This window comes from Sphaerodactylus townsendi, linkage group LG01 (genome assembly GCF_021028975.2).
Source record: "Sphaerodactylus townsendi isolate TG3544 linkage group LG01, MPM_Stown_v2.3, whole genome shotgun sequence".
Lineage (NCBI taxonomy): Eukaryota > Metazoa > Chordata > Lepidosauria > Squamata > Sphaerodactylidae > Sphaerodactylus > Sphaerodactylus townsendi.
The window spans coordinates 150,017,381-150,029,507 of NC_059425.1; the positions used below are offsets into that span (position 1 = coordinate 150,017,381).

The 12,127-nt window shown below is 41.3% G+C and overlaps 1 protein-coding gene across 2 annotated transcripts; it reads left to right on the plus strand.

Annotated features, from left to right (window-relative positions):
* Positions 1 to 1,373: 1,373 nt before the first annotated feature.
* On the plus strand, positions 1,374 to 11,352 carry LOC125433076 (glutathione S-transferase-like). 2 transcript variants are annotated; one of them, XM_048497412.1, is made up of 8 exons: positions 1,381 to 1,399; positions 1,838 to 1,867; positions 2,439 to 2,545; positions 4,265 to 4,316; positions 5,566 to 5,698; positions 6,999 to 7,140; positions 7,819 to 7,950; positions 11,037 to 11,352. In XM_048497412.1, the coding sequence occupies exons 3-8, from the start codon at positions 2,459 to 2,461 to the stop codon at positions 11,154 to 11,156; spliced, it is 666 nt and encodes a 221-aa protein (XP_048353369.1). In that variant the 5' UTR covers positions 1,381 to 1,399; positions 1,838 to 1,867; positions 2,439 to 2,458; the 3' UTR covers positions 11,157 to 11,352. The 2 variants fall into 2 exon arrangements, with proteins under 2 accessions (XP_048353377.1, XP_048353369.1); XM_048497420.1 differs by lacking the exon at positions 1,838 to 1,867 and having other exon boundaries at positions 1,374 to 1,396.
* Positions 11,353 to 12,127: the final 775 nt, after the last annotated feature.

The following is a 12,127-nucleotide window of genomic DNA, read 5'->3' on the forward strand; positions in this document are numbered from 1 at the left end:
GAATACATTGTGTTAGGAATGCATCCCTGACACCCTGGCAGGTAGGTTATACTGAAAGTATGTGATCTAGTGAGCTTCCACAGCAAAATGGGGCGTCAAAGCTGGGTCTCCCAGACTCTAGTCTGAAGCTCTAACCTCCGTACCACACTGACTTTAATAGGGTGACTGGTGTTGAACAGTAGCAAGCAGCTAGGCCTAGTTTTTATGCAACCCTGTCAGGCACGTTATGCTGAAAGTATGTGACCTAGAGAGCCTCTACAGCTGGGAAATAGTATATAGATTATGTAAAATATTTCCTGTGTGGCTAGAGAGTTCTGACAGGATTTAGCAGCAGTGAAAGCAGTGCTGTTACACATAGCATGATTTCTATGAAGTCATGATGAAAGCACATTTGTGAATTTGGCCTTTGAGCAGACAGGGTGTGGAACTGGAACATACTGCATGTAATCTAAACCAGATGTGCATTTTGGGGTTTTTTTTCTTTGTTAGTGTGCAGTGCACATACGGTATGAATCCCTCTATCTGTTTCCACAAGGGTGTTTGTAAAGTTGTGCCTATTCCATATCAGCACCAACAGGGCAAGAATGGTTGGGAACAGCATTCCCATCCACTTTTCCCCCCTCTGTGCTGAATAAAAGGCACGTGTTCTACTGCTGAGGATTAATATGATTGTAGATTAACCTGGGCTTCAGTCCCAATCAGTTAACTCTGGATGGTTCTGGTTATCAGCTGAGAATGATTCCATAGTTCTCTTGGGATACCATGCATGGGCAGAAAATACAGCTTTGCTCAGCAAGTCTCTCAGAATACCCATTCTCATGCCCAGTGTGCATTTTCTCATTATTTAAGTTGACATCAGAACTGTCTGAACAACATGAGCATTAAACAATATGCAACAGCCTTATAGTGAGTTTGGCCACTATTGCTGCTCAGACTGGCAACTGTCCATGATTTCACCCCTGAGATATGAGAACTGAAGGACATTCCGCATGCCATAAACTTGAGCAATGGGTTGCACTCAGCCAGCTTTTTTTACTTAGTCTTTTCCAATTCTCCTGGCTATTGCCGCTTCCATCACCCATGGCTTTTGTACATGCAGGTCCCATGATCACCACAGTAGCCAGCTGGAGGTCAAAAGGGAACCTCCCCTCCTTCCTATTCACCAGTGGAAAACCTTTGTTTTTCCCTGTAAAAGCCAGAACGTGGTCGAACTGCCTCATCCTGAGTTGCAACATGGATCCCTCTGGGATAGGGCGGAATAAAAATATGAAAAATTAATTAATTAATCCATCAAGCCCAGTCCTCATTCCTCTTCCTGGAAGAAGTTCTCCATTGCTACAACCAGATATCTCCCCAAGCAGTGCCAACCTAAATACTTGAAAGCAGAAACAGTTTGGTATGTTTCTTTGGTTACCTGCTTATATAATGTGGATGCATGTGAAAAGAAGGGGTGGGAATCAAATCTGCATGCTCTGAAAGGATTTAGCAAAAAGAATGTCCAGGCAGTTGAAAGCCAATCATACTGCTAGAGTGCCGATCAGTTTCTAGACAGTGTTTCCTCAAATACTTATATGCAGGAGTATTTATGAACGGTTCAGACTAAGAACATTGCCCCATATCTGCACTGTGTTACATCACATCATGTGCGAGAGAAAGGCTTTCCCGTTATGGATTAATCAGTAGGACGGCTGGGCTGTAGGTAAAAAGTCATGTAAAATACAGAGTAGATTTTCCCCCCTACTTGCACTAGAAAATTTCTCCTCCAGACACACCTCTTTTTTGAAGGTGGAGTTACAGAGCTTTATAAGTCTGAGGCATACTCATTCAATTTTTTTCCAGAAACTCTGCATACCCAGGACTTCCAGAGGTTAGTACTCGGGTTAGAAAATGCATTCGGCAGTCCATAGCTGCTCACCTCATCCATGAGAGAAGATAAGAGGTGACTGAGCCCTGGGTCCCAGCTCAGATCCAGAGGGAAATTATCCCCCTCTCCCTTCTTCCTGAATATTTCAGGTGGGCAAGTTTATGCCCACACTTACAATTGTAAGTTTTCCTCCTTTTACCTGCAGTGCCCAAGTACAGAATGGTGCAGCAAATTCTGAAAAGTGATGTGTGTTTTTTAGGAAGAACTTTCTGACTGTCAGGGCTGTTAGACAGGGGAATTCACTGCCTCGGAAAGTTGTGGAGTCTCCTTCTTTGGAGGTTTTTAAACAGAGGCTGGATGAACATATGTTGGAAGTGTTTTAGTTATGTGTTCCTGCATGGCAGGGGGTTGAACATGATGGCCCTTGTGGTCTCTTCTGACTCTATGATCCTATAAGTAATTTCTCCGGCTACCACCAAAGAGAAGCATATAAGAAAGATTGCACAACGCTGCTTTCAGTGAGGTTCTTCACCTATATTGTCTTTTTTCCTGTGAATTCTTCTGATCTGAACAGGAACACAAGAATTTCTAGCCATGGCCAGTAAACCCAGACTGCATTACTTTGAAGGAAGAGGCCGCATGGAGAGCATTCGGTGGTTATTGGCAGCAGCTGGTGTTGAGGTTTGTTTTTATGGCTTGAAGAACTGCTGAAGACGACTGCATTTATTTAGGAATCTACATTCTGGGCAGTGGCTGATTTGAGTGAAGTTAGCCTAGGGCTGGGGAAGCGGGAGCTGGGATCGCCAAACTGCCACGAAGCATATTGTTAAATTGAGGACAGTCGCACTGTTTCAGCCTAACCTTTCTCACAAAGTCGTCATGGAGTAAAATTAAGGAAAGGGGGCTATGTATGCTTTCCTGAACTCCCTAGAGAAAGGGAAGGATAAATATGTGGTAGTTTCTACAATTCAGGTTTCAATAGGGCAGGAGACACTTCGCCTTTCTGTTACACTACTGCAAACTATAGTTTGAGGTGCAAACTATATTGCCTTTCTGTTACACCACTGCAATATAGTTTGAGGTGCAAACTATATTGCCTTTCTGTTACACCACTGTAATATAGTCTGAGGTGCAAACTATATTACCTTTCTGTTACACTACTGCAAACTATAGTTTGAGGTGCAAACTATATTGCCCTTCTGTTACCCCACTGCAATATAGTTTGAGGTGCAAACTATATTGCCTTTCTGTTACACTACTGCAAACTATAGTTTGAGGTGCAAACTATATTGCCTTTCTGTTACACTACTGCAAACTATAGCTTGAGGTGCAAACTATATTGCCTTTCTGTTACACCACTGCAATATAGTCTGAGGTGCAAACTATATTGCCTTTCTGTTATACTACTGCAAACTATAGTTTGAGGTGCAAACTATATTGCCTTTCTGTTACACCACTGCAAACTATAGTTTGAGGTGCAAACTATATTGCCTTTCTGTTACACTACTGCAAACTATAGTTTGAGGTGCAAACTATATTGCCTTTCTGCTACACCACTGCAATATAGTTTGAGGTGCAAACTACATTGCATCTCAGTTTTCATATATAAAACTGTGTTTTTTAAGTAATATTCAATATCTGGTGATGAGAAACATGCAATAGAGTTTATCTCACCCAAGATTTCTATGGTATCCATATACAAGCGCTAGGTCATTATTGTGCCAGTGGGAATGGACTGTGCAATGTCTTTTGGTACTGGCACTCACCAGAACTTCAGAAGGGGCAATACAGCTTTCCCTTTGTATCTTTCCCTTCTTCTGATCTTCTGCTGTCCCTTTTTTTACCCCGACCAGTATCTCCAGGGAGCTTCCTTCCTTCAGGCTGTCTTCTTCTCCCCCTTTTCTTCTTTCTCTAACCACCAGGAGGGTAAAATGTGTTCTCTACAATAGATAGCTAGAATGCTAACTCAATACTTTCCTATCCAGTAGGCAGTTACTTCACAATAAAGGACTTCTGCTCCTTTGCCAAAGCAGCACGCCCAGGGTAAACTTTGTTCCTAAGGAGAGTCCCTATTCTGCTCATTGTTCAAACCTGTCAAGACATTGCACATTGGATTGTGTCTAAGTGGAATGAGGGTTCCAGAAGGTTCTGGTCAAAAATGGTCCCTGGCAGATGTGTCATCCTGCTGGTGGTGGGGTGAGAAATCAGTGCTTGGATATAACCCTTCGCCTCCAGCATCATACCTGACAGCCCTCTCCCAACATTTCCAAAAGTAATCATAAAAAAGGAAATATATTAGGAACCTTGTACAAATTTACTCAGAGGCTTCAGCAGTAATGGAACTAGAATTATCTGGTGCTCAAGAGATTCCTACCATTGTTTGACTCTTTTGTTTTCCAGTATGAAGAACAATTAATTAAAACAAAGGAAGACCTAGAAAAATTAAAGAAAGGTGAGTAAATTAGATGCAACTTTATAGTTTTCCTGCTGCATATACTAATATAGTATTCAGAATGTATTTAATTACAACCAAGCTCCCCTTAATGACAGTGTTAATGGCAAAACTACCATGGAGCAGGATTGCAGACTTTGTACACAGCCCCATTTGAAAAGAAGGTAGGCCATCTTGAAAGTTAAAAGGAAATGTCCTCAAAGTAGTCCTTGTTATGCACCAGTTATCTCAGCTTTTTTTGTTTAGGCTCAAGTATGCCTGCATTGAAGTATGCTCAAGTATGCCTGCATTGTATAGCAATGTTGAATAGCAATTTGGTGGCACTGGACTGAATGACAATTCTGCATCCAGTGCAGAGTTGTCGTGTAGTTTCCTCCCGCCAAACTATTTGTTTTGAAGGAGAAGAAAGTTTATATGGCCCTCATTGGACAAATTAGTGTCCATGAGCTACTTGGGGTAAGGAAAATGGTTAAGAGGCTTATCTTGGGAATTCAGATTAGCCTGTACACTCCCACACATGCCAGCTGGGTGACCTTGGGCTAGTCACAGCTTCTCGGAGCTCTCTCAGCCCCACCCACCTCACAGGGTGTTTGTTGTGAGGGGGGAAGGGCAAGGAGATTGTAAGCCCCTTTGAGTCTCCTACAGGAGAAAAAGGGGGGATATAAATCCAAACTCTTCTTCTTCTTCTCTAAGAAGGAAGGCTATAGAAACTGAACCAGCCCCCCGTGCACCCGGAAATTGAGTTCACAACAGGGAATCTTATGCTGATATGGGACTGATTAAAAATCAAGTTGGGAAACTTGGACATAATAAATATGTGTAATATGGCCCTTAAGGGTCAACAGTACAGAGGAGTCTAAGTACCGACCTAAATGATACAGGAATGGCAGTATCTTCTGAATCTTCTATAAATGTTGATTGAAATTTCTGTTTCAGGATAGTGACAACATTTAGGGCTGGTATTTCATCATAATTTTAGAAGTAGTTTATACTCCATTAAGTTATTTGGAGTTTTCAACAGATCTTTACATAGACGCTTTTATTCAGGAGAGTTGGAGGTGAATTTTAGCTGAATATCCATCTTAGGCAATAGACCAGCCAGCCTTAATTAAAATAGTTTATTGGTACAACCTCTTGCTTTCCACTTCGGAAAGAAACATGAAAATCATAAAAAGCACAATGTGCTTTTATCTGGACCGCTGCCCAGTTATGAGGTGGTTGAACTAATTTCTCATCTTCTGTTCCCAAGATGGAGTCCTGCTGTTTCAGCAAGTGCCCATGGTCGAAATTGACGGCATGAAGATGGTTCAGACTCGAGCAATCCTGAACTACGTTGCAGCAAAATACAATCTCTGTGGGAAAGACCTCAAGGATAATGCATTGTACTGTAACATTTCTTACATTAGCTGCTAAACACATATTTCTGCTTACTATACATGATGTATCAAACAAAATCTCTAGTGTACGGCCTAATCTGCTGACAACCAACATATTTCAGTTCAGGGTCACTATCAGCTGAGACAAAAAAACTAAAAGTGCATTGTGGAGCAATGGGAACTAACTTGACCTCTCAGTCATGACAGTTGAATGGGGGGGGGCTCTTTCCCTCAGCAAACAGGATAGTTGAGCTCTTTTTCTACAAGGACATCCCCATAACTCAAGCTCCTATCACGCGTGCACTCCTGTCCCATATTCCTAATAGGCAGCGCATATGGCATTGCTTTAGAATTCCAAAGCAGACTTTGCTCTTTGTTTTCTGTAAATTAGACAACATGCTTGGAGATTTCTCTTCTGTGGAGGTTTTTTTCCCCCCTTTGTAAATAGACTCAATTAGAACTGGAACAATGGTGCTCATATGTGCACAGGGGAAGGTTTAACCTTTCCCTCGCTTCTAATTTCCTAAGTCCCACTTGCAGTGCAATCATAAGGCATCTGGTATATAGCCTGCCCCAATAGAGTAAATACTTCTTTCCTGTCAACACAATAATCTATGAGTCCATGGAAGGTCATTTTTTAAAACTTCTTTCTGTGCTCCTGTATAGCTGCTACTGAAAGAAAGATGCTTGGGAGTTTTGAACGTATAGAGTGCAACATGTTTGTCTAGCGTGAACTTTGTCTTCGTTCCTTTCTTTTCCATAAATGGTTACTATATAGTCCAGTTCTTCAGTGCCTGTGCTGTGTACATTGGTTAGCCAGTGTACACAGCACAGGCACTTCAGAACTGGACTATATAGCAACCATTTATGGAAAAAATGGTTACACCCTAGCAACAAGGCTGGTCACACCCTTTGCCATTATTTGAGAATAGCTTTTACTTTCTGAAGTTAGCCAGAATAAAACATTAATCTTGCCTCAGCTGTCAGTTTAGGCCTTAGGTTATCCACTCTTTCCATTTTACTGCAATATGGTCATATAAAATACCAGCATACCTGACTAGGTGGTGTATATGTACCAAGATCAACCACATGAAGATATTGTATGAGACAGATTTTGAAAATTCAAAAGTTCTAAATGCATTCCAAGTACTATTATTTAGTCAAATTGATATACTTTATACAGAGGAAGAAATGCTTCCACTCTTAAAGAAAGTGGCAGTATTACTCCGAATTTCGTGTATTTAAAATGGCAAGTTAATGTCACTAACTATTTGGGGTCATCATGTCGATACTCTCTTCTGTTCAGAATGGATATGTATATCGAAAGTATGATGGATTTGGGTGAAATGATCATGCTTCATCCTTTCAAGCCAGCGGATGACAAAGAAGAACGACTTGCCTTGATTACTGAAAGGGCCACCACCAGATACTTTCCAGTCTTTGAAAAGGTATGAGGCAGCTTAGTTTACAGCCATGATTAGGGGATAGGCTCATTTATGCTCCAATGGGCTTGACAATTGTAACTGTTTATGGTTTCTTATTTCAATCTCATGATTTTTTATAGGAATAGTGTCTCAGAAACATAAAATTCACTGGTGAAAACCAGTTGAAATCCTCATTGTGGCACATCATAATTCCTTTCCTTATTTCAGGGTTTCTGAAACTTCTGAGGCATATTTCTTTTTCTAAATTAAATGTGAAGGCACGCTCCAATCTAACAGTGTGTTTCTATATGGGATACTGATCTGCACATTCCCTGACTGAAACAAGGCAAATACAATGCAATGACTCACACCGAAATGCAAAAGACATCCATCTCTGTGGGAAAATTATTCTGCTCTACATCTTTCTGTTGGTCAATTAGCTCATTCAGTCACTCTCAGTGCAATGATACAGCAGAATTATCTCTCTCCCAGAGGAAGCTGACTAGAAGGACACATGATCCAAAGGCAGTGTCTTTTACAATAGGCCAACCCATAAAAACGCTGTTATAAACTCTCAGCATTAAATGTTGAAGTTGGGTGTGTGTGAGATTTTTTGAAGTGGTCCATAACTTTCTCCTTTATTTTGTAAATGCTAATTTTCCCGAGTACTGTGAGTGCCTCAACATGTTTCCTGTTCTGTAGGTCCTCAAAGATCATGGGCAGAATTATCTTGTTGGAAACAAGTTCAGCAGAGCAGATGTTCAATTGCTTGAAGTCATTTTAATGGCAGAAGAACTCAAACCTGATATTCTGTCAAAATTCTCACTTTTAAAGGTAAGCATTTTAATAACCCTTAACAAGTTGTGCAAGATGTTACCTGATAATCAGATAACTACATAGTACACCCAATGGTCCCCTGCTATTGAAGAGGCATATTGATCATCTCTCAAGAGTTTTAGGAAAGAGAAGAAAAACACCACCTGAGTAATTTAAAGAGTGACCCTATCACTCTTTTATATTTTTATTTAATATGTTTGAACCTCTTTACATTAAACCATACTTGGGTATTCAACAAATTAATAGACATCATAGTTGGTTTGATGGTGACTACAAATCCCTAAGAAAGATATTCAGTATAAGCCATGAATGTAAAAGGAATAATACTTTGGGAGTCCTTAAGGAACTGCTGAACCTTAAAGCCCAATACAGAAATATAGTAAGCAAGAAGAAAAGGGAGGAAACACATAGAGCGTGCAATCTTCTGAATACTGCAACTGACAACAAAGACTCCCGTTTCTTCTGGTCACTGACGTCCAGGAACTTGAACAGTGGACCTTTCTCTCTATTTTGTATTTCTGCATCTGATTAGGTTATATTCTTTAAGAAAATATTCCCCTCCGAAACCTGCACCATTCAAACCGACTATTTTAACTAAGCCACCTTCTGTTGTAATAGAATATTATGGTGGATAAAGATCCAAGAATCACACTGGCAGTGGCTAAGTATCTCTCTACCATATTTTCCTGAAAGAAATAAAAGCTTCCTATTTGCTGCTTTAGATCTTAAGATCAAAGGAGCTTGAAAGAAGGAAAGGAACAATATTGTGGAGAGACCATTCTTTGATCAAATTCAGTAGATCTTGCTCAGGCTCTTCCAGTGACCAAACAACGGAGGCGTAGCAAGGAGGGAAAGCGCCCGGTACACTGGTGCGTCCTGCGCCCCTACCATGCTAACATCCACCCCATCCTGTCCCAGAACACCCCTGCCCTGCCCAAGAATGCCCCTGCCGTGCTCCCAGAATGCCCCACCATGCCCCAGGAACGCCCTCGGCACACCCCCACAAGGCACGCGCCTGGTGCATCACGCACCCCCCTTTTCCCTTGGAGCTACGCCTCTGCCAAACAATAGAACTGAAAGGAACAATGCACCATGTCACTGGTTGTTTCAGTTGGCTTCAAGTAAAGCCACAGGAAGGTTGATGCTATGTTCACATTCCCCCATTATTCAGAGTAAACATGTAACTATGTAGAACTATTCCTGATTTATGCCAGATTGATCCTGGAAGGATTTTAAATTTGGATGATTTGCATATGTGGTATGTCTGTAGAGCAGACATGTTCACAGTCCCTCATAATTTCATATAGGAACAACAGATCCATATAACTCACTTGCCCACAAGTCAAGTCATTCAACACAGGCGGTAAATTCTGTGTATATTATTTTGAGTGTGCACACCTGCTGCTTCTATTTAAATGAATGAAACACCTTACATAATAGCTCTGTATGTTCTTGTGTGGAGTCTTGGATCAAGACAACTGCGTGCAAAAGGTTCCAGTATTTGAAGGTGTAGTTCTTTGCACACTCTTTGACTCAGGGTCTTAGAACCCCCAGTCAGGATCTCCAAATCACACACCGCATCTGCTCCATTTACTGTGTGTCCTACTGTAAGTCTGCTGCCACATTAAATTAATTTTAAAACTCTAGCCTTGCTTAAGAAATGTTTATATTTGATTTATTTACATTAGCAAATATAAAAATCAAAGGGGGATTTATAAAAATGATTCTATCTGTTGTAATTCAGGGAGTATCTCAGACAATGAAGATAAGTGCATTGGTTTTTCCTTTTTTTTAAAAAACAACAAGCCAGTGTTCTCTTTTAATATTGCACTCTGGCACAACATTAAATATAATTGTAACTGTAATGAATAATAAGCAAGTGATGCAATACATAATTTACAGTCCCTCAGGACAAAACTTCACTACACTTCCATATTTCTATTAGTTGGACTGTCATCACTAGAACTGTAATTTGATAGGGTTACTGAGGATACTTCCTTACGGAGCAGCAGATCTGAGGAAAGGGGAAGGGAAATAACTATTAAGCCAGTTTCACTTTAAGGTAAGGATATGTCAATCTGTATAACTAGGGCTCCCCTCAATTATTGAACTTAACTGCAAGAAATACCCATTTATTGCCAAAAATTTTCTTTGGGCAGTCTGCTTGAGGCTTTGTTACAGTTGAGGGATATCACATTTCCGCAGCACTGGGGGCATTGCGCTGCATACCTGGTTAGATCAGATGCCGCTGCACTATCATAACTATTGCTATTGTGATTCTCATACGAAAAGCAATCAGATATAATCTGCAAAAGGGATGATGGTGAGAGACATGACTAAACTCGACCATACCTGGACCACCTTGAATCTCTTTGGTTTTCATTATTTAAATGGTTTAGAAGATAAGAATTCCTTTGGTGTGTCTTTCAAGCACTGAAAAACACTCTGTGATCTTTTAGTTATATTCATTTAGTCAATGGCTATGCCTTCTGTTTGTCCAGCACTGAAGTCTACATCTACAAGACTTTTTAATCCCGATTTTTCTACCTCCCAGATTCCTTATCTGTGGTCTAGATATCATACATTTGTCTCTGAATGAGAAATTTTCACAAATGTATATGCGATCCATATTCATTAAATGGGCAAGTCATTAGAGAATGTATTGTTGATGGCTTTCACAGCCAGAATCAACTAGTTGTTGTAGGTTTTCTGGGCTCTGGTAGTTTTTGCTCCTAACATTTTGCTGGCGTCTTCAGAGGCATGTCATGGTAAGATGTGTTTTTCTCCATGGCCACATAGCCTACAAAACCCACAACAGCCATTACAGAATGGACTGCAGTCATGCCCAAAACATAATTATGAGCTTCTATGAGGGAGAAATGGTGACCTTAACTTTCTGAGAAGCATCCTTAAAATAAATGGGATTTTAGATAGATGCCAAAATGCTCCTCACAAGAAGTTTTATTCCGGATTATCACAGTATATTGTTACCTAAGTTCTTCAGCTGACAATAGCCTCCTGAGAAATGACACCTTTCATTGCTAGCAAATACTTCTTGTTCCAATATTTCCCCCCCTCTCTAGGCTTATAAAGGACGAATAAGCAACATTCCTACAATCAAAAAGTTCCTGCAGCCTGGCAGTGCAAGAAAACCACCGACCGATGAAAAAACGGCTGCAGAAGCGATCAAGATATTCCACTGAATCAGGATCATGACAAACGTAGTTGCGATTAACATGCTACTATTGGGACACTCTTTCAAGAGTATAACAACATACAGGCACAGATTTCCAGTCACAACAATGTACAGCAAAATGTCCAGCAAAATGGGAGAAAATAGAAGTGACATCAATTACACGCTACTACACTAAAACACAATAAAATATTTTGCTGTCCAGATGTTTGGTGACATGATTTTTGACTTTTTGGGTAACATGTCTGAGCTGGCATAACCACATTAACAGAAATCACTTCCCAATGGTAACTTGATGGAGGGAGAAATTGATCCCTGTTTGCATGGGCAGAGTGAGTCAGAGGCACACTGAATCAAAGTCTTTCAATGGACAGCTGACAGGCTCTGCAGATGGCACAGTTTTGGCTTAGTAGAGAGAGACCTGAGAAGAAGCAAAACGATGGTCCATGGAACCAGAACTTTGAATCATTGGGCATACCAGTAATATAGACATCTGACTCATGCCCACTCTGCACAAGCCTTAAGAGTGACGGTGCACTGGCATACTTGATGCCGATGCACCCCCGAGGCCGTTTGCACGCTTTAATGCGCGCGGCCCCGGAGCTGCAGTGGCTTCCGGAAGTGCGCTGCTTTTTTTTTTTTGGTACTTACCTCCTCTTGCCTGTGTAGCTCTGTAGAGACGAGGGGACACAACCCTGTGGCCATGGCAACGCCCTGGGGGTCGGGGGCCAAGAGGTGTCCCCATGGAGCTGCACAGGGAAGAGGAGGTAAGTGGAGGGGGGGATTTGCTCAGCACCCGGTGGACGCTGCTGTTTTTGAAAAGACTTGCTCACCAAGCGAGTCTCAAAAACAGCGGCTTGAGGAGAAAAGGGCGGCTCTGCCTCACTTGGGAGGCATCAGCTGTGTGGACGGCGCCCCAGGGGTGGCATCTTTATGGCCTGTGTAGAATCCACCTCACAGAGAAAACGATCACAAGAAAGT